General features: G+C 42.7%; 1 protein-coding gene across 3 annotated transcripts in view; it reads right to left on the bottom strand.

The window, feature by feature from the left end:
- RNF121 (ring finger protein 121) overlaps nucleotides 1-27,344 on the bottom strand; it is a 78,544-nt gene that overhangs the window by 21,490 nt on the left and 29,710 nt on the right. For 2 of the 3 annotated variants that reach the window (XM_075546205.1, XM_075546203.1), the window contains exons 2-3: nucleotides 16,781-16,818; nucleotides 8,502-8,643 (exon numbers count right to left, since the gene is read on the bottom strand). In XM_075546205.1, coding sequence (XP_075402320.1) covers nucleotides 8,502-8,643; nucleotides 16,781-16,818 — 180 coding nt within the window. Of the gene's footprint in view, nucleotides 1-8,501; nucleotides 8,644-16,780; nucleotides 16,819-24,866; nucleotides 25,361-27,344 lie in introns of those variants that run through there. The other variant, XM_075546204.1, reaches the window with a different exon arrangement.

Below are 27,344 nucleotides of genomic sequence, written 5' to 3'. Positions count from 1 at the left end.
GATCTGGGGAAAGCTGTGTTCTTCATCGGTACTACCTCGCACCCTAATTAACCCATCTCCTCTCCTAAACCCCTCTATGAGGGGATCTCCATTGGCCGACACTTGGGCCTTGGGTCTCCACTCTGCACTTCCCCCTTCATTTAATATGGTATATATATACATATACACATATATACACACACTTATATTGTAGTTGTTTTTTTTTGCATGATGCCTTATACCTGGTCCCTTGGCACCTCGTGATCGCACTGGCCGGTGTGCTTCTTCCATGTGGGCTTTTTTGTTTCTGAGCTAGATGGCCGCTTGTTCACCTTCAAGCCTTTAAGACCCCAGACACTATCTCTTTTGATAGCCGGGCACCATCAGCTTTCTTCACCACATTTGCTTATGCACCCATTTGTCTTCAGCGATCCTATCATGGAGGTGTGCAGTCAATGATATGATTTTTTGTTCTTTGATGCCTGGTAACTGATCCCTTTGGGACCACTCGATCACACAGGCTGGTGTGTTCTTCCATGTGGACTTTGTTGCTTCTGAGCTAGATGGCCGCTTGTTTATCTTCAAGCCTTTAAGACCCCAGTCACTATCTCTTTTGATAGCCGGGCACCATCAGCTTTCTTCACCACATTTACTTGTTCACCCACTTTGGCTCCAGCCGTTGTGTCGGGAAGGTAGACATTTTTAAGGGCTAACTTGGCCATAAATTGCTGATGATTCTCAGAACAAAGACAAGGACACTGGTGCCATCTAGTGGCAGCACTTATATTTTGTTGATGAATTTGATGTAGTAGGCTCAGAATATTGGGAAACCTTAACTCTTCCAGGACGTGGGATGACAAGGCGTAAACACATAAAATAGCCAAGTAAAGCATTAAGTACAGGCATTCAGAGGAGAGACGGTGCAGTGTGGGCAGGGCTATCAGGGGAGATTCCCGGGAGAGGCAGAGGTCTGTAGAAGGGTTAGACATGGCCAAGCAGAGGAGAGTTCCCTGAGTCTGAGAGCATGAAGGTGAAGTAAAGACTAACCTGAAAACAACCCACTGATTCAGTCGGCGACCACGTGAAGGACTACCCCAGCCTTTCTGATCAGATGGAAGGTAAGAACAGCAACATCTCCCCTTCTACACTGTGATGGTGATACTACATTTCAGCAGTTTCCTTTTCCAGTTGAGAGCTTACTGGAAGGTGTGTTGACAGAAACAGAAACAGAATCAACACCTGACAATTAGTACTTCTAATCCATGAGAAGGTGGCCTAGACACCCTCCAGATCCCTTTCACCCCGAGGAGCTGTAACTCAAGAGACCCGTCAGAAAAGAGCCCAGATTACCTCCTCTGTGCACCAGCTGCCATGCCATTCTGCCCTTCTAACTTTTATGGTTCTCCTCTTACCACTCCTGCACCGCCTGTGCTGTAGGGCAGGGGTCATCCACCATGCTTGGCTGAGAAGTATTTTGGATTAAATGAAAAGCACGTCCAGGAAGTAGAACAAGGCAGGAGATCGACACTAATAGAACAATCAGCATCACTATTCAGAAAAATGCTAACATGTAGGCAGAGATCAACTAAATGGGATGTCTGAGATGTGATTCATGCTCTGGTCAGTATTTTCAGGAATGATTTGGATAAAAAATAAAAAGAACGTAGCTATCACACTGGGAATAACAAACACAAAAACTGGGGGGAAAGGGCAGGCCCTCCTCGCACAAGGCAGTGAATATAAACACAGAAGCAGCAAGACCCAAAACAGATTAAAACCTGTTTCTAAGGCTCTTCCAGCCTAACATTCTGTAAACCAATAAACTGCACTTCAACCCCAAACCACATGATGAACTAGCCAAGGAGCATAGGATGAGGAAGGAGTGGCCTAAATAGCAGCTCACATGAAACAGATCTAGAGGGTTCGCTGATCACAAACTGCCAGGAGATCTGACAACCTGGGCTGCTGCTGTTAACAAACCAACACACAAACAAACCCAACAACCGGAAAACACCTGCGGCAAACTGAGGCGACTTTAAGAATACAGCCAGGATGCAGAAGGGTCTGGGGATACAATGATGTAAAGAGCAGCTGAAAACACTAGGCCTGAAAGAGAACACAGGAACACAGGAGATATGGCTGTTACCTTCAGTTACTGAAAGTTATCAAGAGACCCAGTAAACAGATATATTCACTGTAATCAGGTAAGGCACATTCCTGGAATAGTCTGTATGGTAGAAATGGTTGGCAATTCCATTCTACCACACCCCTGGCATGAGGTCCTTACCTATTGAGGCAGGCCATCCCATTCCTGTTAGATATGTTAGACAGTTCCTCCCTGATGCTGGCCCGAAAAGCTGGCCTTTGTGTCCCTTGTACCTCGAAGTCCTCCTCCCATCCTTGAGAAAGGCACAGAGTATATTTAGTCCCTGCTTCAGGGCTGCTTCCCTAGGCTACAATTATGTCTTCTTCCCTAAGCTTTCTCCTCTCCAGGTGAAGTGGCGATCAAGCAGTCATTAACACTGGCCCATGCCACTGATCAGTCAGAAATGAAAAATAAAGCCTCCTCTACAACTTCAGGAGAAATTACTATTATTATTTGGGCCGGGTCCAGACTGGACAGCACCCACCTCCTCTCCAGCTCCTCAGGAAGATGAAACCTCACAGCGTTCGCAGCCTCTCCGGAGGATGGATGACCTATGGAACTATGCAACCCCTGCCCCAACACTCCAAAGAGCTTCTCTCTCCAGGCCGGGTTTGTATAGCTCCTTCCCCAGCACCTCGGGAAGCAATTTGTCTTCCCGGGCCCTTTCTCAGCACTTCAGAAAGGTTTGCAAACAACAAGATGACTTCCCACGGGTCCCATCCTGACTCAAGGCTCTGCAGCTTCGAGCAATAAAAAAATCTCCCTTCTGTCAACATATACTTCCTTAGCTCGAGCCCTATATATCTCCCACAGCCTCACCGAACTCGTTGGGTCTCGGAACCGCCCGAGGGCTCAAGATGCCCCTGCCCCTTTCTCTGCTCTCACTTCCCTCTAGGGAGCTCTTTCCCTCCCCTAAGAAAGCCGCTCTTAACCTCACCTTCTTTGTCTCAATCCTGTCTCCTCCATGCAGTGTCTCAGCATTAACCTCTCAACAATGCTGCATGATAAGTGTTAACAATGGATTAAGCTCAGGTGGCCAACCAAGAAAGTAAGAGTTTAAGTCCTTTTTTGTAGTGGAGAGAAACTTCATGGAGGAACCAGGGAAGACTTCCTGAAAGAAGCAACTTCTGATCTCTCTGTTGATGGCCTCATAGGTTCAAGGAGAAAGCTAGAAACAAAGAACCCTGAATTGGAAAGTGGGGGCCTGGTGACAGAAACAATGCTAGAGATATTGAGCGAGCAGGGGTCGGGGGGGACCACCATCTTGACGTGTGTTCCAGGATGGGAGGAAGAAGCCAGAAAGTATAAGCAGTGCATGGAAGAGGGTGAAAGAAGAGGCTGGAGAGAGGGGGAAGGGTCAGAAGAGGCTGAAATACACATCACAATGAGGTTATTATATTCCAAGGGTCAAAGGTTTTCTTCCTCATAGGACATAGATGATAACTAACGCCTTGCCATCTCAGTCAGCATTCTCTGGACATATTCTAGTACACACTCTTAATGTCTTGGCCTGAGAAAAACCTGTTTTACTTTTAAAAGGTTTCCAGGTAGGAGAGTTAGCCACCCTCATCCACTCCAAGAGGGAAGAGCAATTCAGGGACAGAAGCTTAAAAAGATCCCATCTTTAGTAACGAGATGATGAAAGCGTTTCTCCTTGGAGATCTTTTAAAAATAGGATAGATACTTTTCTAGGCATAAACTTATTTCTTCCCCTAACATCCCTGAGGGAGCTAAGGAGTACGCATGGTTAGACTACCTGAATAGTTGATGAAAATGGAACTAAAGTGGAGAGCAAATGCCTTGAGAATGATTGGGGCAGGGAATGTATGGATGTGCTTTATACAATTGATGTATGTATATGTATGGATTGTGGTAAGAGTTGTTTGAGTCCCTAATAAAATGTAAAAGAAGAAAAGAGAAAAAAAATGATTAGGGCAAAGACTGTACAGATGTGCTTTATACAATTGATGTATGTATATGTATGAACTGTGAAAAGAATTGTATCAGCCCCAATAAATTGTTAAAATAAAAAAAAATAAAAAAGAAACTGAGACACTGCTCCTCTGTCTCCAGGTGGGTCTGCCCATATGCAGATATGCCTACATAGGAGTACCCAGCATGAAGACTGTTACCCATGCTACACCATGCTTCAAGACAAAATTTCATTTATTTTTAATTAGAAATAAATATTTCACAATAATTAAAAAAAGAAAATGGAACTAAAGAGGGGCCAGGAACTGTGACCTGGGTCAGATTTCCAATCCAGATCTTGTCTTTCCCGAGCCCTCCACTTGTTGAGCTTGTGGAGAAACTCTGGAGAGGATGAGGAGGCAGGATGATGCTGAGAGTAAAAGAGGGCGGATATGAAATTAAGAGTCAAGGGAAGGGCTTGGGCAAAACCATGAAAAGAGAATTGGGGAGAATTAAAAACAAAAATGACCATGGTAGAAGCTGACAGTACTGTCCTCATCTGCAAAATGAAGAGACGTCCCCACCCGTTATGGAAAGCTATTGTGAAGCTCTAACGAGATGGCGCTAGAGAAAAGAATCTTTTAAAACATCAACAAAAACCTTTACCCAATCCCAGTAGAGTTCAAATAAGTAAAACAACAAGAAATTAAAACTATGAATAGTGTGAGGTATTAGTATTGCTATTGTTACTGAAAAGAGTAAGAACAGTACCACAGTCCTTGGGTCACAGACGCGTTCTGTTCCTAAGTCTGTCTTTAAGTTGAGTTTGTGTCTAAGTTTAACAGTGCGTATATGTGGTGCAGTGGACTACCTAACATGGCCCTTCTAGCCATCGTCTAACTCCCACCAAAAGACTGGGTGGGACTATGCACTTAAAGGGCTGTGGCCTGACATGTAAATTAGGTACATGACATTTTTGTGGGAATGGAACAAGGTATAAGAAACCCTAATGAGGGGGACTGGACAGTTTTGTCATCTGCTAAGCTTAAAATGTGCCAACCCATAGACAGAAAGGAGAATCTCACAATAATCCAGAAAGACAAGAAGGCAGTAGAAGGGGGCCTCTGCAGTGGGGCCCTCATTAGACCCCACTGATACATAACAATACCGAGCGAGAGCTGTAAAGTAGAAACGGTGGCAGTAATCAGCACAACCAGGAGCCCGACAGAAACTGCCATGCTAGGCTTCCCAGAAAAAGCCGAGCTTCTTTCGGTAAGAGGCTTACTGGCGGAGTGCGGGGGTCTCTGGGCATTTACTGGATGAACTAACGAGCTCTGAAACACTTGCCTGGGCAGGGCAGAGAGTAAGGGACTGCTGAAAGGCCAAAGACCTGGGCACAGTTGAGAAAGACTGTCCTAACAATGACCCGCATCCTGAGTGGTTTCTGATCCTGGATTGTAACCTGAGGATTTCCTTATAAACCCCGTAGTTATAAGTTTTGTCTGTGAGTTCTGTGTGGCTATTGCTACGAATTATGGAACCCAGAAGAGATGTAGCTGTAGACAGCAATGACTGGTTTCAGAACTGGGGAAAAAAGGTTGGCAAGAGTAGTTTTGTCTGACCTCTGCCTCAGAGGAATCACCCTTAGGCAGGTGATGCTGATAATAATTCTGTTTCCCCCTATGGTTAAAGTAGTCAGACACCTCTGATCAACCAAAATATCTTTAACATAAATGATATTCATAAAAACGATGTTTTCATATGCACCACAATGTAGTGTTCAGTTACTAATATGAATCATTATATATACCTCAAATTCCAAATACAGGGCTCATAATTACCAGTTGTAAGTTAAACTGGACCTTTGTAACCCAGCAACTGCCCAAATCTGATATTTAGATACAGAAAAACAGTAGGTTCTCTTCCTCCACATGGCAGTTAATCTAAACTGGCTCTCTTAACTGGAACCCAGGAAGTTAGAAGTTTGACGCTTTCAACAGCGAAGCACCCAGGCTGTTCTGAGTCTGCGGCAGTGGTTCTCCTCTAGGGAGATGCTACGATGCCCAAGACAATCTCCCACAAAACCGATTAGACCGCGTTAAATATCACTGTCAGGTAAGTGTTGGGCTACTAAGCTTCAAGTGAGGGGTTCAAACACAAACTGCTGAGAGAGAAGAGAGAGGCTACCTGCTCCTGTACAGATTTACAGCCCTGGAAACCCTATCTAGCAGTGGCTATGAGTCAGAACTCGTGACAGCGGGTTTGGTTTCTTCCCATCAAGTATCAATGGTTAGACTGCTGAGAAACCCTGGTCTGAGAACAGAGCTACTGATTTTTCCCACTTGTGATCACGGGCGCCTTCTAAGAGCCTGGGCTGCCAACCTGCACTAGTGAAGAACAGAAAACTCCATTCAGTTTGGGAAAAAAACAGAGCCTTGTCAATTAATTCCATCATATCTTGGCATGCTGCAAGCAGCAATTTTTTGTTTTGTTTAGCTCAGATGGCTAATCTCACAGAGTTCATGTTTCCACTGCTCAACAATCCAGAGTCTACACAATGCTCCCTGGAGAGCCATTCTGTTTTGATCCCACCCATCATTCCTCTTCCTATAGGCATTCTAACGTGCTTACCATGTATAGTTTTGTATGTCTTTCTGTGACGGAATTTAAATGTAATGGTATTGTTATGTATCTTTCTGTTGTTTCTAGTACTATGTACTTTGTACTCAGTAGGACGCTGTTACCATCCCCCTGAGCTTTCATCTGCAACTCCAAATCATGATATGCGTTCACTCTGTCTTATCTATTTACTCTCTCAGCTAGCCGTCCCATTGCCCCCACCACCTCACTGCCACAATCAACATGACAACACGCCCTTCAGGGGTTATCACTCTAAATGTCCCCAGGGTATGTGTACATGCTGACTCAGGGTTCTGCACACATCAGTCTGTTCCAGAGTCCACGAAGGCCCATGATTCCTACCAATACTTGGTATGATATAATTTTCTCGTTTTTTGATAATCTAATCGTGAAAAGTTGTCATGGCTGTGTCAATGTGCCTTTCTTTATTAGTGGCTTTCACCACCTCTTCACGTTTGATGGTCTTCAGGACGCCCTTTTCTACAAACCGCCAATCCTTATCTTTTGCCCATTTTCCTACTGGAGCTACTTCACTCTTGTATAGTTGTTAGGTGCTGTGGAACCAGTTGTGAGTCACAGCGACTTGCTGTACAGAAACAATGAACCACTTTGCCCTACACCACCCTCACAATGCTCACTACGTTTCAGCTCCATGCTGCAACCGCCCTGTCAATCCCTCTCACTGAAGGTGTTCTGCTTTGCTTTGCTTTTTGGCTGACCCTCTACCAAACATGCTGACCCTTTCTCCAGAGACTGGTCCCTCCTGGTAACATGTCTAAAGTATGTGAGATAAAGCCTGACCATTCCCACTCGGAAGGCCACTCTGGCTATCCCACTCCCATGACAGATGTGTTGACTCTTCTGGGAGTTAATGTCATGGTCAATACTCTCCACCATTATAGCCCAAAGGTATACATTCTTTTTCAGCTTTGCTTATTCATTTTAGGAGTGGTAATACTGATTTGAAGGAGTTCCATAATCACTACCCCTATCTTCTATTCTGTTATCAGTTAAATTACCTATAGCGTCCTTTAAAAAACAAAAAATCCATACTTTTAATGTAATTTAATTGGTCACATCTCTAGCTTATTAGCCTATGTATATATTTCAATTAAATATGATTTTATCTGTCATAATTAGGTCTTTAATCCATCATCTTTCTTATATGTACTGTTATGTAAAACTTTAGTTTTAAATTTTTACTACATGGTAAACCAGTTTTCTCAACAAAATCTCTTTAATTATGAAAACCTTTTTCATTGATTGGTGGCTATAATTTTATTGTATATTAAGTTCTCATTACACATGGATCTGTCTTAGAGTTCTTCGTTCTGTTCCACTGATCTTTTTCATCTGCCTTCAGGTCACAGCTTAACATTTGGTGAGAGTCCCTCTCTTGAAAGTTACTTACGACACCTCATGATTTCACAGGCTGGTGTGCTTCCTCCATGTGGGATTTGTTGCTTCTGAGCTAGATGGCCGCTTGTTTACCTTCAAGCCTTTAAGACCCCAAACGCTATATTATTTTTATAGCCGGGCACCATCAGCTTTCTTCTCCACATTTGCTTATGCACCCATTTGTTTTCAGCTATCGTATCATGGAGGTGAGCACACAATGACATTATTTTTTGTTCTGTGATGCCTGATAACTGATCCCTTCGGTACCTCGTGATCACACAGGTTGCTGTGCTTCTTCCATGTGGGCTTTGTTGCTTCTTATCTATTCTCTGCTTACATGCGGTCTGGGTTAGGTTGGGCCCCAAAACACTTAGAAAGGATATCTTGATGCTTAATTAACAAGGAAGTGAGAAGCAAAGTGGCTTACATTGTAGGAGCGGGGGTGCCTCTGCTTCCACTGTACCAGGAGCAGCTGGGCCACCACCAAGGTAGCGATAAGGATGAGGACCATCTCAGCATGCATGGCTTCATGGCCACGGTGCTTGGCATGCATGCGTGCATGCTCGACCCTGAAAGTCAAACAGAAGGAGTGAGACAAGTAAGAGATGGTGTGGTGGTAAAGTGGCCATGCATTCCAAGGATATCCTCTCAGTCTGGAACTAGATACATTCCCAAGTCTGACAGCTGCAGGATACTGTGCACATTAGGGGCTAGAAGGACACACCCTCGAGGATAGGCATTTGGGGATAGAATAGGACTATCTGATCTACAGGAACTACGTTTGGCTTTTGGAATTAGAGGTGGTAGGGAACCTGCTATTTCCTCCTACCCCAATGGAAGAAACAACTGACATCTTTCCCAGAGCAAGAAAGAGGTCCCAGAAGATGTCAGGGGCACTGTCAAGAATTCAGGCCTGTTTCAACCTCTCACTGAAAGGGTAAAGTAATTTACAGAGAAAGTTATAGCCATAATTATTCATGGATATTTATGACACCAATAAATGAGTAACAGGAGCACTGAGAGTATGTGCTGATACTAGGGTTGAAGTCTTGTCTCAGTCTTCCTAATCTCCCTGACAGACCAGGGATTGTTACGCTTAAATAATCTGGACAACTTGAACTTTGAACTAACCCAATGATGACTTCACCACCATAATCCACAGGTAAACAGCCTCCCTTAGGACCTAAGAATGTTCAGTAACTAGATAATACAGATGGAATTTTTTAAATCTAAGGTTGGCATTTCTGGTCCTGAGGATTGGTACCAAGTAGGTAATTCCCTTGCCAGTAGTAGCAAAAAGTTTCCTCTGAGAGCAGAATAACTTTTCTCACGATTGTGAGTCAAAGTCAGCCCATAGAAGAGAGGAAGGACTCAGAAAGAAAACCAAATACAAATGTAGCCTGCAGCCAAAGTTTTCCAACAAATTCCCAATGTAAGAATGGAGAGGGGCCATCAAAACAACATAAATGATGGCTTTATGAGATCACCCAGGGCAAAGGAGATGAACTGTAGAAGAATCCAGTGGGATGAATCATGGATCTATGATTAAACATATAAAGAGCTAATTGTAGGACCTAGGTGGCAGGTACAAGGGTATGCCTGTACAACATTTTCAACTTTTCTATATGCTTAAATTTTTCACGAGTATATATATATATATATATATATATATATATATATATATATATATATATATATATATATATATATATATATATATTCAAATAAATGCCCTCTGGAGCCATTATAGGAGTAGCCAGCCAGCTACAGCAGCTAACGCAGCGGTTCTCAACCTGTGGGTCACGACCCCTTTGGGGGATCAAACAACCCTTTCACAGGGGTCACCCAATTCATAACAGCAGCAAAATTAGTTATGGAGTAGCAATGAAAAAAAATTTATGGTTTGGGGGCCACAACATGAGGAACTGTACTAAAGGGTCATGGCATTAGGAAGGTTGAGAACCACTGCTCTAAAGGTTCACCTTGCATGAAGCTTTATCTTGGATGTAGACTCTGTAAGAACCAGGTTCAGTGATTCAGTGAGGGACTGGCCCCAATCCCAACTGCGTGAACAGCCACCCCTCCCCGCAAAAGAATTTACTTCAGAGGACAGCACTGAAGCTACAGCTCAGGGAGAGGGACATGTCTCATCAGAGCACACGGGAGCAAGTGAAGGGGGAGGAAGAGAGAGTGGCGCACATCCTGGCCCACCAAGCCTTGAGGACAATACCCCCACTCAGAGCAGCCAGTGCATCTAGAGGACCATATGGCCGCCCCCACTATGAGACACGACATCCCTCTCTGACCCATAGCCCTGCAGGGGACAACACTGGAGACACAGTGTGGGAACTGCATCCAGTCTGACTCCACCACACCGAGGCAAAACACTAAGGGTGTGCAACAGAACAGCAAGGGGAGCAGAGCAAGGAAGCCCTGAGGGAGTACCAAAAATAGACTTTGGGGACAGGGCGTGACACCTCAACACTCCTAACGGTCAACAAACAGATCTTAAACTATTTACAGGCTTTCCTTCTTGTTGTCACTGGTTTTGTTGTTGTTTTGTTGCTCTGTTTTGCTCTGCCTTGTTTTTTTGTCCATATTATTATCTCTACAGGTCTATCTAGATAAGACAGGCAGATTAAACAATCTGGAGGAGAAAACAAGGGGACCGATGGTTCCGGGGGGACATGGGAGAGGGGGAGGTGAGGGAAAGGAAGTGGTGTTAACCAACCCAGGGACAGGGAACAACAAGTGATCCAAAATCAGCGGTGAGGAGGGTATAAGAGGCCTGGGTAGGGATTGAGCAAGGGCAATGTAACCAAGAGGAATTACTGAAACCCAAATGAAGGCTGAGCATGATAGTGGGACAAGAGGGAAGTAAAAGGAAATAGAGGAAAGAAGTAGGAGGCAAAGGCCATTTATAGAGGTCTAAATACAGGAATGTACCTACGTAAATATATTTATATATGAGGATGCGGAAATAGATCTATGTGCATATATTTTTAGGTTTAGTATTAAGGTAGCAGATGGACATTGGGGCTCTACTCAAGTACTATCTCAATGAAAGAACACTTTGTTCTATTAAACTGGCATTCCATGATGCTCACCTTCCCCACATGACTGCTGAAGACAAATGGGTGTACAAGTCAATGTGGTGAAGAAAGCTGATGGTGAGCTTCTGGGGTCTTAAAGGCTTGAAGGTAAACAAGCAGTCGTCTAGCTGAGAAGCAACAAAGCCCACATGGAAGAAGCACAGCAGCCTGTGTGATTATGAGGTATCGAAGGTATCAGGTATCAACAAACAAAAAGTCCTATCATTGTGAATGAGGGTTAGTGCAGATTGGGGACCCAAAGCCTGTCTGTAGGCACCTTGACATCCACTTACAGAAAGGCCACGGGCCAGTCAGGGTGCAGTGTAGCAATGATGAAACATACAACTTTCCTCTAGTTCTTAAATACTTCTTTCCCCACTCCCCTCCCACTATCAGGATCCTAATTCTACCATACAAATCCAGTTAGACCAGAGGATGTACACTGGTACAGATAGCAACTAGAAACACAGGCAATTCAAGACAGATGATCCCTTCAGGACCAGTGGTGAGAGTAGTGATACCGGTAGGGTGGGTTAGAAAGAGGGAACAGATTACAAGGATCTACATATAACCTCCTTCCTAGGGGAAGACAACAGAAAAGTGGGTGAAAGGCAATGCCAGACAGTGTAAGACATGACAAAATAATAATTTATAAATCAAGGGTTCATGAGGGACGGGGCGCGTGGAGGGAGGGGGAAAATAAGGAGCTGATACCAAGGGCTCAAGTAGAAAGCAAATGTTTTGAGAATGATGAGGACAACAAATGTACAACTGTGCTTGACACAATGGGTAGATGTACGGATTGTGATAACAGTGGTAAGAACTTTCAATAAAAGTATTAAAAATAAAATAAAGAACCAGGTTCAGAAAGAACCACCTTAGTGGTCTCAGCTGAGAAATTCCCATCTCTGTATCACAATTTCTTCATCTGTCAAAAGGAATTAATAAGTCTTCTGTTTCTCCCCTAGGGTTTTCATGATAGATCAAAAAGTGGAAAACACTTTAAAAAAATTATGGATGGTAGGAGGTTGTAAAGACATCAAGAGACAAGTTTCTTAGTCTCAAACAGAATAAAACTGAATTGATGTGTACAACAAAATCAAAGAATTTTGAAAAGACCAGAGACTTTATCCGGAGACAAGCTCTGATGTATGCCAAAATTATTTTTATGAATGTTTGCTGAAATACTTCCATGGACTGCAAATAGATGACTCCTGAAGTAATATATTCGAGATCCAGCATGGTCTGGGCACATTGATTTTCTTATGAATGAATATAATCCCAATGCTTTCAGGGACAAGAAACTCAAGATAGACTGCTTACTAAAAGATGCTTCTAATAAGACAAAACCGACAGTTTTGCAGCTACCATCGGTTGAGTATTATCCTGTACTCTGGACGACGACAGACAGAGCCACTTTTCTTCTTCCTCAGTGCTACCCCTTCAAAGCTTTAGCATGATCCTAGCAAATAGTAGCACTGACACATCTCTTTAAGTCAGAGGAGACCTCTATGGACATCTTCAAGGAGCCCTGATCGTGTAGTGGTTATGCATTGGGCTGCTACTGACAAGGCCAGCAGTTTGAAGCCACCAACCACTCTAAGGGAGAAAGATGGGGCTTTCTACTCCCATAAAGAATTAGAGTCTCAGAAACTGACAGGGAAGTTATAAACCTGTGACTATGAGTCAGCATCTACTGGATGGCAGTGAGAGACAGATAACTTCTACATTTTTTGCACTCTTGGTAGCTAAGGTGTACAACTGGTGCATATGGAGCTTATCGTCGATGCTCGCTGACATTAACTCCTGACGGCTATCTGAGCAAGACATAACTAAGTCTGCTTGGAGGAAGCATTCAGCAGGTATGATCCAAGGACTGTACATTATATCCAAATGTGAAGGAAGGAATGATATCAGAGGTTAAATTGTGTACACCTGGCTTTCAGAAGGCCATGGATGGCTGTGGAAGCCCCAAATCCATTTGCAGGCGCCACACACGGATGAAGCCTCTGGTGAATCCCCTCTGACCATAGCTGAGGGGTGTGAACAGCCTTGTTTCAGACATAGAGCATTGTAAAGGTGAGGATAGAAGATGTAATTAGGTTACAATGTAATATTCTATCATTTGATCTCCCTTTTAACCCATTTTAAAGTTGCTGCTGTTGTTTTTAAAACTGTGAAGGGGAAATACATGTGGATTAGGCTCCAGTGAATTTCCTTTGACCAGAGACCAGGGATCTGAACAGCCTTGATACCAGGCAGAGTGCATTAGAAATATTATTGCAGATTAAGTATTAGGATAAAGTTAACACTTTATCATTTCTTCTCCCTTCTGACTCAATTTGTTCTAGGTTTTAATATTTTCTGCTTTCTTTTCTACTGTAGTTGTTTTACTTTTTTATTGTTGTTGGGTTTGTTGTTCTTGTATGTTTTTCTAAATATGAAATCCAAGATAGACAAATCTGTAAAGTAAGTAACTGGATTAATGATTTCTTGGAGCTATGGTAGGGGAAGTTGAGGAAAATGTTCTAAAATTGACTGTGTTGATTGATGATTGTAAAACTCTTCTATGTATTATTAAACTTTTGAATTTTATGATATGTGAATTATATGCCAGTAAAACTACTAAAAACATTTTAGAAACTCAGGTGGGATATACTCATGGTTCAATTTTGACTCTCGAGGACTTGTTTTAATTTTCTTCAACGTCAACCTGAACTTGCATGTTAGCGTTTGATGGTCTGTTCCAGTGAGCCCCTGGCCTCATTTTTGCTGCTAATATAAAGCTTCTCCACTGTCTATTCCTGCAGATGGAGTCAATAGGATCCCTGTGTAATCTGTCTGGCAAAGTCCATGTATACAGTTACCATTTATGCTGTTGAAGTATTTACAATGAAGAAGTAATTGGCCTGGCAAAATTCAATCATGCAATCTCCAGCTCCTTTCTATCACCAAGGCCATATTTTCCAACTACTGTTCCATCGTCTGTTTCCAATTTTTGCATTCTAATCGCCAATAATTATCAATGCATGTTTAGTGTATGTTTAATCAATATAATATCAAAAACGTTGGTAGAATTCATTTTCTCAATTATTAGCTTTAGTGGTTGGTATGAAAATTGGATTCATAGTTGTATTAACTTAACTTCCTTGCAGATGTATAGATATTTCCCTATCACAGACAGCATTGTACTTCAAGATAGACCTCGAAATATTCTTTTTGATGATGTATGTAAGGGTATTCCTCTTCATTTAACATTCCTGGCATAAAAAGCCATATGATTATCTAGTTCAAAATGGCCAATACCCCATTTTAGTTCACAATGCCTAGCATGTTGATCTTTATGCATTCCACTTCATTTTGGATGACCTCCAATTTTGCTAGATTCCTACTTCATACATTCTATGTTCTGATTAGTAATGGATGTTTGCAGCTGCTCTTCTTTTGAGAAAAAAACTGTCCATCTGTCATACCAGGGGGTACCCCCCAAAGCCAGAATTGTGCTGGGCAGAGCGGAGCTTTCTTAGTGTGCATTTTCCCCAGGAGGTGAGCATCGAGCAAAGTGCTCTGAGTCAGTGTACTTACTCAATGGTGTTGCCTGGGAAAGGTCCCTCTGGTCACAGTGAATTTTTTCATAAAAGCAGTTTCACTCAAACCTCATTTTTTGTGGTGGACGATTTTAGAGAGAACCACGTGAGGCTGTGAAATTTTGTTTTTCCTGCTTGGGAAAAATGCCGCAGAAACTGTTGTGATGTTGAACACAGCTTACAAGGACAAGGCTATGGGAAAAACTCAAGTGTACAAGTGGTTTTCTCGTTTCAAAAGAGATGAAATGTCGATTGATGACAAACCTCGTTCTGGATCTGTCAGCTTCCCAAACGGACAAAAATGTCAACTTACAGTGCATTTGGAGTTTGTTCCACCAGGTCAGACTGTTAATCAAGCCTTCTATTTAGAGGTTCTGAAAATATTGTGTAACAGTATGCAACAAAAAGACTGATTTGTGGCAGATGGGGGACTGCTTTTTGGACCTGCTGACACATCCATCTCAGTGCCCCAGATTTTGGCAAAAACAGCATTCCTCTCTTGCCCCACACACCTTACTCACCTGAGCTTGCTCTGTGAGACTTCTTTTGTTTCTGAGAGTGCAGAGGGACATGAAAGGACAGAGATTTGACAACACAGAAGAGATGAGGAAAAAAACAAGGGAGGTGCTGTCAGCCATCCACACAGATGACTTTGAAAAGTATTTCCAAGAATGGAATCACAGATTTGACAAATGTATTGAGTGCAATAGAGAGTACTTTGAAGGTTGTTTTGTTAAAAAAAAAAAAAAAACACGTAGATACATAGCTTTGAAAAAATAATTCCATGGGGTTGTTTTTTTTTTGGGGGGGGGGGAATCCCTATATTGCGGTGGCCTGTCAATTGCTATGATGTTGAAAGCTAGTCACGAGTATTTCAAATACCAGCAGGGTCACTCAAAGTGAACAGGTTTCAAGAAAACTTCTGAATAGACTACAAAGACAAAATAGGCTATCCACTTGTGAGGGAGGCATTAGTCGATGAAGAGCTGATGACTAGCAGTGAAACACTGTCAGATACAATGCCAGAAGAGGGGCAGGCCCTTAGAATACGACTGCGGAAGAGCCCCCCAACAGAGCATGATGATGTGACGAGTAAAGCTTTCAGGATCTTGATTTGCTGATGGGGCATGACTCAAAACAAGAAGAAACAGCAGCAAACATCGATTTACTATCCTATATTTGTACAATTAATAGTTTTAATCTAAATAAAGGGTTTTTTTCACTATTAAATTTTACCTGGTTACTTTAAGCTCAGTGATCAACCACTTGGTGAAGCCTGTGGGGGGGGGCATACTCTCTGAAACTTCTTTACTGCTGAGAAATCATGGCACTGAGATGATGTGTGTTCACGCATTCTGGTTACAAAGCAAGTATATATGATGATAATGTCAATAATCGTCACCTTCAAAACAGGTAACAGTTACAAGAAAGAAGCTTACCACATGTCATTTACTGTTCTAAGGGCTTCACATATATTAATCCTTACAACAATTCTATAAGCTAAGTACCGTTATGATCCTAATTAAACACTAAAGCAATCAGAAGCAACATTCCCGAGATTATGTAGCTAGTAAAAATAGGAAAACTGATACTCAAACCCAGATAAATGGAATAGTAGGGTTCCACTTACCTTACTTACTCCCTAAGACCCAAGGAACTACCCAGAAGTAACCCCAAACCCAAACTAAACTCACTGTCATCACATTGATCCTCATCTATAGCATTCCTATAGGACAGGGTAGAACTGCTCCTATGGGTTTTCAAGACGGCAATTCTTTACTGGAGTAGAATTTCTCATCTTTTTTCCAAGGAGATTTGGTATTAGCAGTCCAATGTGCAATCTACTACACCCCCAGATCTCCTTTCAAGGACTAGGCAAAATCCTAAAAGACCTTTCAGTCATAAGTCACCCTTTGTTTCCCATAAGTCATAAGGAAACAGAAAGAGACATATACACCTCTACTACTTGGGCTAAAGGCTAACCTGTAGTTCCCAGCATGAAAGGCCCCCTGCACTGTCACACTTACCTCCACTGCTCCTCTGGAGACAGGTCTGACATATCCACCTGTAAAAAGACATCATATACAAAAAAAAAAACATTACTATCTTAGAAGTGTCCCTACCCAACAGAAAGTGCTCACACATTACTCAGTATCTTCGAGGAAATAAGGGAAGCTTCAAGCCTTACTCTCCATGAAGTTTTCCTCAACGCGGCACTTCCCATTGATCTTTCCCTTCTCTAACTAAAAGGTAAGAAGATTAGGGATAGAGGGGGTTGTCTCCACCAAATGCCTCCGCTAAATAAAACTTAGCTGGCCATGCCGCAACAAAGCGGTTAGACATAAATCAAGCACACATTAGACACTAGGAGGACAATTCAAGCTGTGCACACTCAGACCAAGGTCACCTCGACACAGATGAAAGTCAACCTGGGCACACACACCATCAATATCACGTCACAAATGCCCCTGAACTTGACCATAAGAATGGCCAATATCCTGAAGTCTCCCTGCTCCTGCCCCCGTTCCCCCACCCCCCAAAGTGGGGACAGGAGGGGATTTTAGCACAGGCTGAAAGCCGAGCTTGCTCTCTGCCAGCCTCTCCCGAGCAAGCCCTCTCAGGGCTCACACACCCCCTGGTTCTGCAGTCCTGTTCCAGGACTCCTGTCATGTTTGTCTTGTTTTGAGCTCCCCTGAACAGGCCATCTTCAGTCTCGAGCTCTTGTGTGGGCCCCAGCACAGCCTTGCATGCTTTCCAGAGAGAGTGTACCACCTGAGACTATAATACGTACCTGCAACTTCCCTTATGCTGCTAAAGTTACTTGGATGTACGAAAGTGCTTCGACCACGTGAATTTTTTCAGTGTTGAGAAGCAAGAACTAAGGTAAACCATCCCAGAAACCTAACAATATGTTGACGTACACCTAAAGTGTGTTATAGCCATGCGTGTGCTGTGTGCTGTGGTGAGCAATGAGGAAAGAAGAGTGCAAACTCCTGAACGCCAAGAAAACCACAGTCCAGCAAAGCAGCAGACATATCAACAGTTATTTTCTTTACTGTATGCTAAAAATTAGCTTTGGCTTCCAGCTCAAGATGGGCGCTACATATTAGGGAGGGGAGGCTTCCTGGACAAGATGTGTAGTACTGTATATACTCGAGTATAAGTTGACCCGAGAATCAGCCGAGGTAATGAATTTCACCACAAAAATGGCATTAAAAATGTGCTGAAAAACTCGGCTTACACGTCAGTATACACGGTATCTCTGGATACTATATGAACGAAAGAAGTTATTAACAAGAACACAAATGAAAAAAGTAGCCTATCAAATACCTTTCTTCTTTCCCAAGCTTGACCTTCTACTCAAAGTCCCCACACACGGGGCTCGTTCCTGTTAGTAAGTGTTAGCACATACGCTCCCTTTAGCTTGCAATGTCTTTCCCTCTCTTTTTACTCCCACCCAAATCTAACCTATCCTTTGAGAGCACAGCTCCAACTTCACCTTCCTCAGCAAAGCCTTCCCTGCGCCCCTGGGTTCATGAATCCAGCCCTCTACTGTCCTTTAGCAGTATTTTCTCCTGGCAGTACCAGCACCTCTTGGGAGCTTGCAGAAACGCATAGCCTCAGGGACCACTCCAGAATGACTGAGTCAGCACCTCCTTTTGACTAAGCTCTGTAGGTGACGTGCACGTACACTGAATTTGTAAAGTACTGTTCCATCCTCTTCACTCACTTTCATGTTCACGTAGACAATGCTTTCCAAGGGAGCTGCTTCTGACACCCATGATCACTAGGGTAGAGAAGTAAGGGGCCCAGGATATTCAATCAATGGAAGCACCTCGCTCTGAGGTGCCAACCCTGCATCTGTTTGACCTTGAGTGGGGTTAAAGTTTGGGTCATAGTAGCTTGTCTGCATCACCTTAGTCTTGGTCCTATTTATATCTTCTCCCCACTCCATAAATCTATCTAGGAGTTCCCACAGAACCAAGACACACTGAAAACTACTTTTGGGGACTTCTAAGGAAATAGTACAAGCTGAGCATATATTAAATACTCACAGAACTAAAATAGAATTCTCCCCAGTAACAAAGATGCTGACAAACTAGTAACCCACCTGGAGACATTTAAGCTACAGAAGAAACACACATGTGAAAAATAAATAAGCATCTGAAAAAGAAATATTCAAATAACATTCAGGGACACCCAGAGAAATCGTGTAAAAAACTACCTGTCAAAACAAAACAAACTACAAGTCTAAGAAAGCCAGATCGGTTTACTGAAGAGGAAACTAGGAGCACTGGGAAGCTCAGTGCATGGGCCAGGCATAGGGACTCCTCTCACCGAAACTGTGGGCCCAGCACTCTACGGCCTGTGGCCTTAGTTTCTTCATCTGAGAAAAAGGGAATTGACTTCTGACTTCCATATAGGGCTGTGACAGCAGGTGCATTCAAGGTAACCAAGTGATTCCATAGCCTTTCCTCCTGGGAGAGTGGCCGTACTTTGTCAACGCCAAGGAGAAGACAAACCAAACGTTGAGGAGGAGGAGCTCTTTCAGAGCCTCTGGGAAAGCATCTCAGAAGGGCAAGGGCAACAAGTGACTAGACTTTAGGATGAGAGGCTCCCTTAGCACTTCACTGAGCGTACAAATGCTGAGTGTAAAGAGATGATCTGGCTTTAATAAGGGACTCCTTATTTAAATTACATCCAAACCAGGCTTCTGGTTCACGTGAAAAAAAACAAACAAACAAAGAAAGCTGTAAACTATAGCTATAATTAACCTGTAGCATCTGGAGAGATGTGTTTATTTTCTCCTTAATTAATGAGTTTATTCATCTGGGACCAAGCACTAACCCATTCTAAAGAGCCCAGGTAGTTAAGTATTTGGGTTCTGAGGATTAGGGTCCTGAGCGATAGACCCACGTCCAACTCCTTCAACCTCACATAGAATGTTTTAATGCCAGCCAATCAATTCTTAAGATCTCCCAAGGCCCCTAACCATGCCAATCTACATTAAGTCCAAGATTGAAAGAAGTTAAACAGAAAATGCCACAATAATGGAAAATATGCAGGGGCTTGGCTGCTATACTGAGATACACAGTAATCCCCAAAGACATGGCTTTTGACCCTCACAAATATTTTTACATGTGATCTCTGCATCTTAACAAATCTTCACTTTGTCCCTTCGGTCTCTCTCTCCTATCAACCTACATTCTGCTTCCCTGCAAAAAAAAAAACAAAAAAACTACAACCCTGCCCAAATCCTCCTCACTCCAGACAGGTTCTTTAAACTGACCCATTCACTGAAGACAAAAACATCCTCAGTTGATTTGCTTTCAAAGTATCATACCGAGACCAGCATTATTAGATCCCTGAGAGCTTGTTAAGAAATATGAAATCCGACTCTCTCCCAGACCTCCTGCGTCAAGATCTATTTAAACGAGAAATCTAAAATATCTATATGCCTATTAAAGTTTGAGACGTTTTGTTACTGCATCCCTCCACAACCCTAGACAACTTTCAGCTTACTTTCTCTTTACAGATTTGCCTGCTTCAGATATTTCATATAAAATCATACGATGTGTGGTCTTTTGTGACTGCTTTCTTTCACACAGTATGTTTTCAAGGTTCATCCTTGCTACAGTATGTATCAGTATTTCACTACTTTTTATAGCTGAATAATATTCATGTTGCATTTATCCATTTAACCCAGACATATGGGTTGTTTCCACTTTGGGGCTACTGTAAATAATGCTGCTACAAACACGTATATGTAATTTTGGGGGTGGGGTGGGCATGTTTTTAATCGCTTTAGTATGTATATACCCAGGATTGGACAGTGCGATCATAATTGTAACTCTTTGGGTAACCTTTTGTAGAATGACCAGTTTGTTTCAAAAGTAGACGCACCATTCTACATTCCCATCAGTCATTGTGCAAGGGTTCCAATTATTCATATTATTAGTATCTTGTTTTATTATAGCATCCTAATTTGGGGACAAAAGAAAGGGCTGGCAACCTACTGCTAAAAAATCAGCTACTGAAGTCTATGGAGTCATCGTGGTGTTGACTGGCATGTCCGATGGCTAATGATGCGTAACGTCTTTTCGTGTTTTACTGACCATTTGTATATTTTCTCTGTTTATTCAGATCCTTGCTCATTTTTAATTGGGTTATTATCTTTTTATGTACTCTAGACATAGGTTTATCACTAAACCTATGATTTCTTAATATTTTCTCCTGTTCTGTAGCTTCTCTTTTCACTTTCTTGATGATGTTCCTTTGCAGCATAAAAGTTCTTAATTTTGATGAAGTTCAATTTCTATTTTTTCTTCTGTTGCTTGTGTCATGACTAAGAAACCACAGCCCGATCCAAGATTTATACCAACATTTTCTGCTAACGTTTACAGTTTCAGCTTTTACATTTTTGTCTTTGACCCATTTGAGTTAATTTTGTAAATGGTGTGTGGTAGGGGTTTAACTTCATTCTTTTGCATGCTGCTATCCAGTTGTTGCAGGAACCCTGCTGGCTTAGTGGTTATGTATTGGGCTGCGGTCTGCATGGTTGGCAGTTCGAAACCACCAGCAGCTTCGCAGGAAAAAGACTGGGCTTTCTACTTCCATATAGTTACAAGCTCAGAAACCCACAGGGGGTTGACTCGATGGCAGGGAGTTTGGTTTGGCTATGCAGTTGCTCCAGCATCATTTGTTGAAGACTATCCTTTCCTCCTGTATACCTGTTTTGTGGTTTTTGACTATTTTTAAAATGTTTACTTTAATAAATCATTTTATTGGGAGCTCTTACAGCTCTTATAACAATTCACACATCAGTTGTATCAAGCACATTTGTACATATGTTGCCATCATTTCTAAAACATTTTCTTTCTACTTGAGCCCTTGGTGTCAGTTCCTTTTTGTCCCTCCCTCTCCCCATCCTCCCACCCTCATGAACCCTTGATAATGTCTACATTATTTTTATTTTCGTATTTTACACCATCCGCTGTCTCCCTTCTCCCACATTTCTGTTGTTTGTCGTCGTCCCCCTGGGGAGTGTTATATGTCAATCATTGCGATTGGTTCGCCTTTTCTCCCCCTATCCTCATGGTATCACTACTCTCACTATTGGTTCTTGGGGTTTATCTATCCTGGATTCTGTGTCGAGAGCTCTTATCTGTAACAGTGTACACGCTCTGGTCTAGCCAGACTTGTAAGGCAGAACTGGAGTCAAGATAGTGGGGTAGGAGAGAAAGCATTAAAGAACTAGAGGAATATTATATGTTTTGCTGGTGCTATACTGCACTCTGGCTGACTTGCCCCTTCCTTGTGACCCTTCTGTGAGATGTCCAATTGTCTCCAGATGGACTTTGGGTCTCCACTCCGACCCCCCTCATTCACATCGTTTGTTTTGGGTCTTCTGATGCCTGATACCTGATCTGCTGACACCTCATGACCACACAGATTGGTGTGCTTCTTCTATGTGGGCTTTGTTGCTTCCCTGCTAGATGGCCGCTTGTTTAATGTCAAGCATTCAAGACCCCAGATGCCCTATCTTTTAATAACCAGGCACCATCAGCTTTCTTCACATTAGCTTATGCACCCATTATGTCTTCAGTGATCGATCGTGTCAGGAAGGTGAGCATCACAGAATGCCAGGCTGTTAGAACAAAGTGTTTCTTGTGTTGAGGGAGGACTTGAGTAGAGGCCCAATGTCCGTTTGCTACCTTAATATTTAACCTATAAATATATGTACATAAATCCATATCCCTATTGTTATATATTAATATATGCAATATACATATTACATATAAACATGCCTCCTAGTTCTTTCCTCTATTTTCTTTTACTTTCCTCCTGTCCAGCTATCATGTTTAACTTTCATTTGGCTCTCTGTACTTCCTCTTGGCTACACTGCACTTGATTGAACCCCACCGAGCATTCTATGCCCTCCTCGCCAACAATTTTAGATCTCTTGCTGTTCCCTTGTCCCTGGATTTGTTGGCTGCTCCCTTCCTATCCCCTACCTCCTCCTTTCCCTTGTACCCCCGGAACCATCGCTCCCTTTGTTTTCTCCTCAGGATTGTTTATCCTATCTTATACATACATGGGGGAAAACGAAAGAAAGAAAAACAAAACAAAAAATAGCCTCTGAATAGTTTCAGGTCTGTCTGCTAACCCTTATCGGGTCTGATGCAGGTGTGCACCAGATTCTTCACATTGCTCTTAATCCCCCAAGTTGGTACATTACTCTATTTTCTACAACATCCTGAGAGGCTCCATAGTTTTATAAATTTTGCTGACAGATTTTTGGAAAAGACTAAAAGATAGCTGGAGCCTATGCACCGCACCCCTCCCCCTCCCCCACAAAACCTCTAAAGCCAACTCAAAGGAAGGTTTGATTCATTTACTCATCTATTTAATTCCCATTTAAGGAACTTCTACCCTAAATGTGCAAGTTCTGAACCAGGCAGCGAGATATAGGAATGATCCAGAGTTTTCCCCTGCCCTTGAGATGCTAAATAGAAAAATCAAGTAACCAGGCTGTTTTACTAGTATAAATTTAGTCGGCCTGGAGCACACAAACATCTCCATTTTACAGAGGCATACATGAGAGAAACTACCCACTGAAGATCACTGTGATGGGTTGTTTGGGAGAAGGACACAAACTTTAACAGAACAGTCAGAGTCAGGGCTTAGAGCTGTAAGCAGTCAACCCACCAGTGGGTCCTACAAGGACTACATGATAACTTTCACAGGCCTGAGCATTTTTCTTTGTAGGCTACTTTCTCCATTAAAAAAAAACACACCCTTCTATCTATTTTATGTCTGTGTTGGTACACAGGTGAATATAATAAAAGCTACTTCTTTTCTTCTGAATTTTAAAAGAAATAAAAGCAGTCTTTTAGGTCCCAGGCACTGTGTCTATTGTACCTAATGAATCAGTCCTGGGTCCTGCAGTCTGCCACAGCCATGGACCAAATCTTCTCTCCCCAGCTGCCAAGTCACATTGCTCTGGTGCTTCTGAGATTGTCTTCTCTAATGGGCCTACTTAATCAAGCAGAATCAGACTTGGGTTCACACTAAATTACAATGCCTAAATCTGAAAACAAAGTAACCTCAACCATACTAATTTGACAGTAATGTGAAATCTCTGTTCAAGGAAAGTATAGCTACAGTCATGAATGATACAACCCAAACAAACAAATTAAGAAAGCAGGCATGCCACTGACCTACAAATGTCAAAGTCATGAAAACTGTGCTTGGCCTCTGGAAGGCAAGTAAACAGATATATCCTTTGCCCTTTCAATGCAGAGTGAAATTTCGCTCCCAAGCTTTTCACCCTAACAAGTGTCTTCAAGCCAACCATCCTTCGTGGTGAGAAGAGAAAGCTGCAGGTCTTAATCCGGCACTATATGTCACTGGACAGAGTATTTCACTCGCTGTCTCAGTTTCCCCATCTATAAACAATGGAGTCTGTCGCAGCCCCTTAAAGCTAAAATGCAATAATTCATACCAAATCTGCCTTCACTCCAAAGCTTTGGAGTCAGCTACACCAATTTAGCCTTCAAAGGTACAAGATTCTTTAAGTACCCTACATAAGAAAAAGCAAGTTGACTTAGTGTGATGAGATGTGATATAAGATACTACAAAATTAAATCACTGAGAATTTACCAAGTGACTATCACATTCATGCACCAAGCTCAACCATCACTAGCAAGGATGGCCTCCTGGCCTGCCTTCAAGTTTCTCTATTGGCAAAGGGCCCTGAACTCTGGAATTCCACCTCCCAATCCTTTGGGCAACTTTGTACTCCACAGATCTGAAGAAATTCTTCCAAGTTAGAGAATGACGAACCATGCAGCTAAAGATTTCATTCTTTCGCAAAACATTCCCATCAAGTTAATTCCAATGCATAACAACTGGATATAGAATTTCTGAGACTTGAAGTTTTACAGGAGCAGAGAGGCTCTCATTCGCATTCTTCTCCAAGTCCTTAGCCTTAGCTAAGCATTCCAAATTGAGGATCTTCCTCCTCCTAGCTGATCCTCACCCTACCTAGTATGTACTCTCCAAGGGCTGACTCCCCACAACTTGTCCACTGTACATGAGATGAAGTCTCACCAGTCTCATCTCTGGTTCCACCTTTTTTTGAGAGAGACTCCTGTGTTCTGGAAGTTTGTGGCTTTTTTTTTGTTGTTGCTAACAACGCAATTCAAATACATCGATTCTTCTTTGGTACTTTCCTAACCAGTGTCTAATTCTCACATTCACATGGCTTGGCTCAGGCACAGCCCAGTCCTCAAAGTGACATCCTTGCTTCCCAATACTTCAAAGAAGTCCCTTGCAGCAAATAAGTCCAATGTAATATATTGTTTGATTTCTTGACTGCTGCTTCCATAAGGACTAATTGTGGATCCAAGCAAAACGAAATCCTTGACAACCTCAATCCTTTCTCTGATTATCACGTTGCTCACTGGGCCAGTGGTGAACATTTCTGCCCTCCCCGCACAGAGCTGTAAGGTATACTGATGGCTGTATTCCTTGATCCTCGTCAGGTCTCCAAGTCAAGTAAGATTGTGTCCTATGGACATTACAGATTATTAATAGGCTCTCTTCTAGGGCTGATGATGTGATCTTCCTCACAGAGCCCAGCTTCTCAGACCATTTTCTCAGCACACAGACCCAACCTAGAGAAAGGATAGAGCAAGGATGGAGAAAGGATACAACTTTGACAGACACCTTTCCTGATTCCAAACCATTTGGTATTTGCCTTGTTCTGTTTGAACAACTGCCTCTTGGGGCATTTAAAGTTTGCTTCTTTGGCTCTTTGATACGATTAAATTAATAATTCTCAACCTGGGTTCCTCCGCACCTAGGGTTCCTTCTCCTCTTTCCTATATGCACTCCAGCACTCCACAGAGTCTATACTTTTTTGCCCATCATTAAAGATGCAGCCTAGATGTCACTGCCTCCAAAAAGCACAAAAGTATCACACCTGTGAATTCCTACAGCTTTTACAGTCTGGATTCATGTGCTGGTCATGTCTACTCACATATGAAATCGACGTTGAATTTCTCATTCTTGCACTGGCTTAGTTCAAATGTTATCCTTTATTCTTTCCTGAGTTATTGCAATGGCTTCCAAAGTGATATCCCTGACTCTAATCTTGCCAGAAGTGATTCAAAACATAAAAGCAGCCACGGTGATCTTTATTACACATACATCTGACTGCATCATACACCCCCCTCTTCAACAAAGTTTGATTAATAGCAATTGCCTTCAAATTAAAGTCCAAACTCTTTGAACTTAAGGCGCTTCGTATCAACTGGCTAACCTATCTCACCACTCTCCAAATGATTTATACTCCAGCCACAATCAACATGCTTTTTCCTCCTATCCCTCATGCTTTGCCTGTTGTCTTCTCTCCTTAGAATTCTTTCCTTACCTACCCTAACTCACTTCTATTTACTTTTCAAGATATCGGTCAAATACCCCATTTCCATATGATATTCCTTAACTTCATGCATCCCTTCGACCACTGTTAGCTAATCATGAACTAAATGTCATGGTATAGATTAGGGATACAAGAGTACATGAATCACAGTTTTCACCCTCATGGAGCTTACAGTCTAGCAGACTGCTAAGGCAGAGTAAATCCTCCCCTCGTCCCTCTGACATTGTAATCCATACCACCCATGTCCAAGGCCACATTACTATTTTTTTTTAACTTGTTTCTGGGTCTGCCTCTATCACTAGACTCTGATCACCTGACCAGCACTGGGACTGTGAGACTGTGCAGCAGGGTGACAGACTGACTTCCTGGCCCAAAGAGGCAGAAGCCAAGGGACCATGTGGTTGACAGGCCAAGGACCCAAGAGATACTGGGCTGCTGAAAAGAGAGGCTGCTGTGGACCAATGGCTGTATCCTTACTGTTTACTGACTAAATTGTTCCTGGGGTTTCTGAGACTACGTCTTTTTTTGTTTTGCCCCATAGTTCAGGGACTCACACATACATAGACATATCCAAGCATATACAGCATAGGCTCCTGGGCACAAAGTGGCACTAAGTTTGGGAAGACTGCCCTGGCCCTCCTCTCGTGATAGCCAAGAATACACATCTTATGGCAGCAGACAGCTTCATCTTTCTCCCAGAGTGGCAGGTGGGGGAACCTGCAGTTAGCAGCCCATCGCACCACCAGGACGTCTGTTGGCACTGCAGTGGGCTTTAATCCATATTCTTGCCAACACTTGTTCTTCTGTTTTCAATTCAGCCACCCTAAAAGGGTATGTGCAGTCCCTGAGTAGTGCAAACAATTAACACTCTCAGTTGCTAACCCAAAAATTGGGAGCTCAAACTCCACCCAGAGGTGCCTCAGAAGCAATCCTGGCAATCTTATTCCAAAATATCAGCCACTGAAAACCTTATGAAGCACAGTTCTATACTGACACGTATAGTAGCCATGAGGCTAAGTGGCTCTTAGTGGGTAGGAAGTGACCCAGAGATTGTTTTAATCTTATTTATCTTCATACAGAGGACCTCTGATGACACTATGGTTTAGTGTTGGGCCATTAACCACAAGGTGGACAACTCAAAGCCA

The sequence above is a fragment of the Tenrec ecaudatus genome, chromosome 4 (genome assembly GCF_050624435.1).
Source record: "Tenrec ecaudatus isolate mTenEca1 chromosome 4, mTenEca1.hap1, whole genome shotgun sequence".
Lineage (NCBI taxonomy): Eukaryota > Metazoa > Chordata > Mammalia > Afrosoricida > Tenrecidae > Tenrec > Tenrec ecaudatus.
The sequence above is the reverse complement of the archived record's forward strand: the minus strand, read 5'-3'. Positions and strand labels throughout refer to the sequence as shown.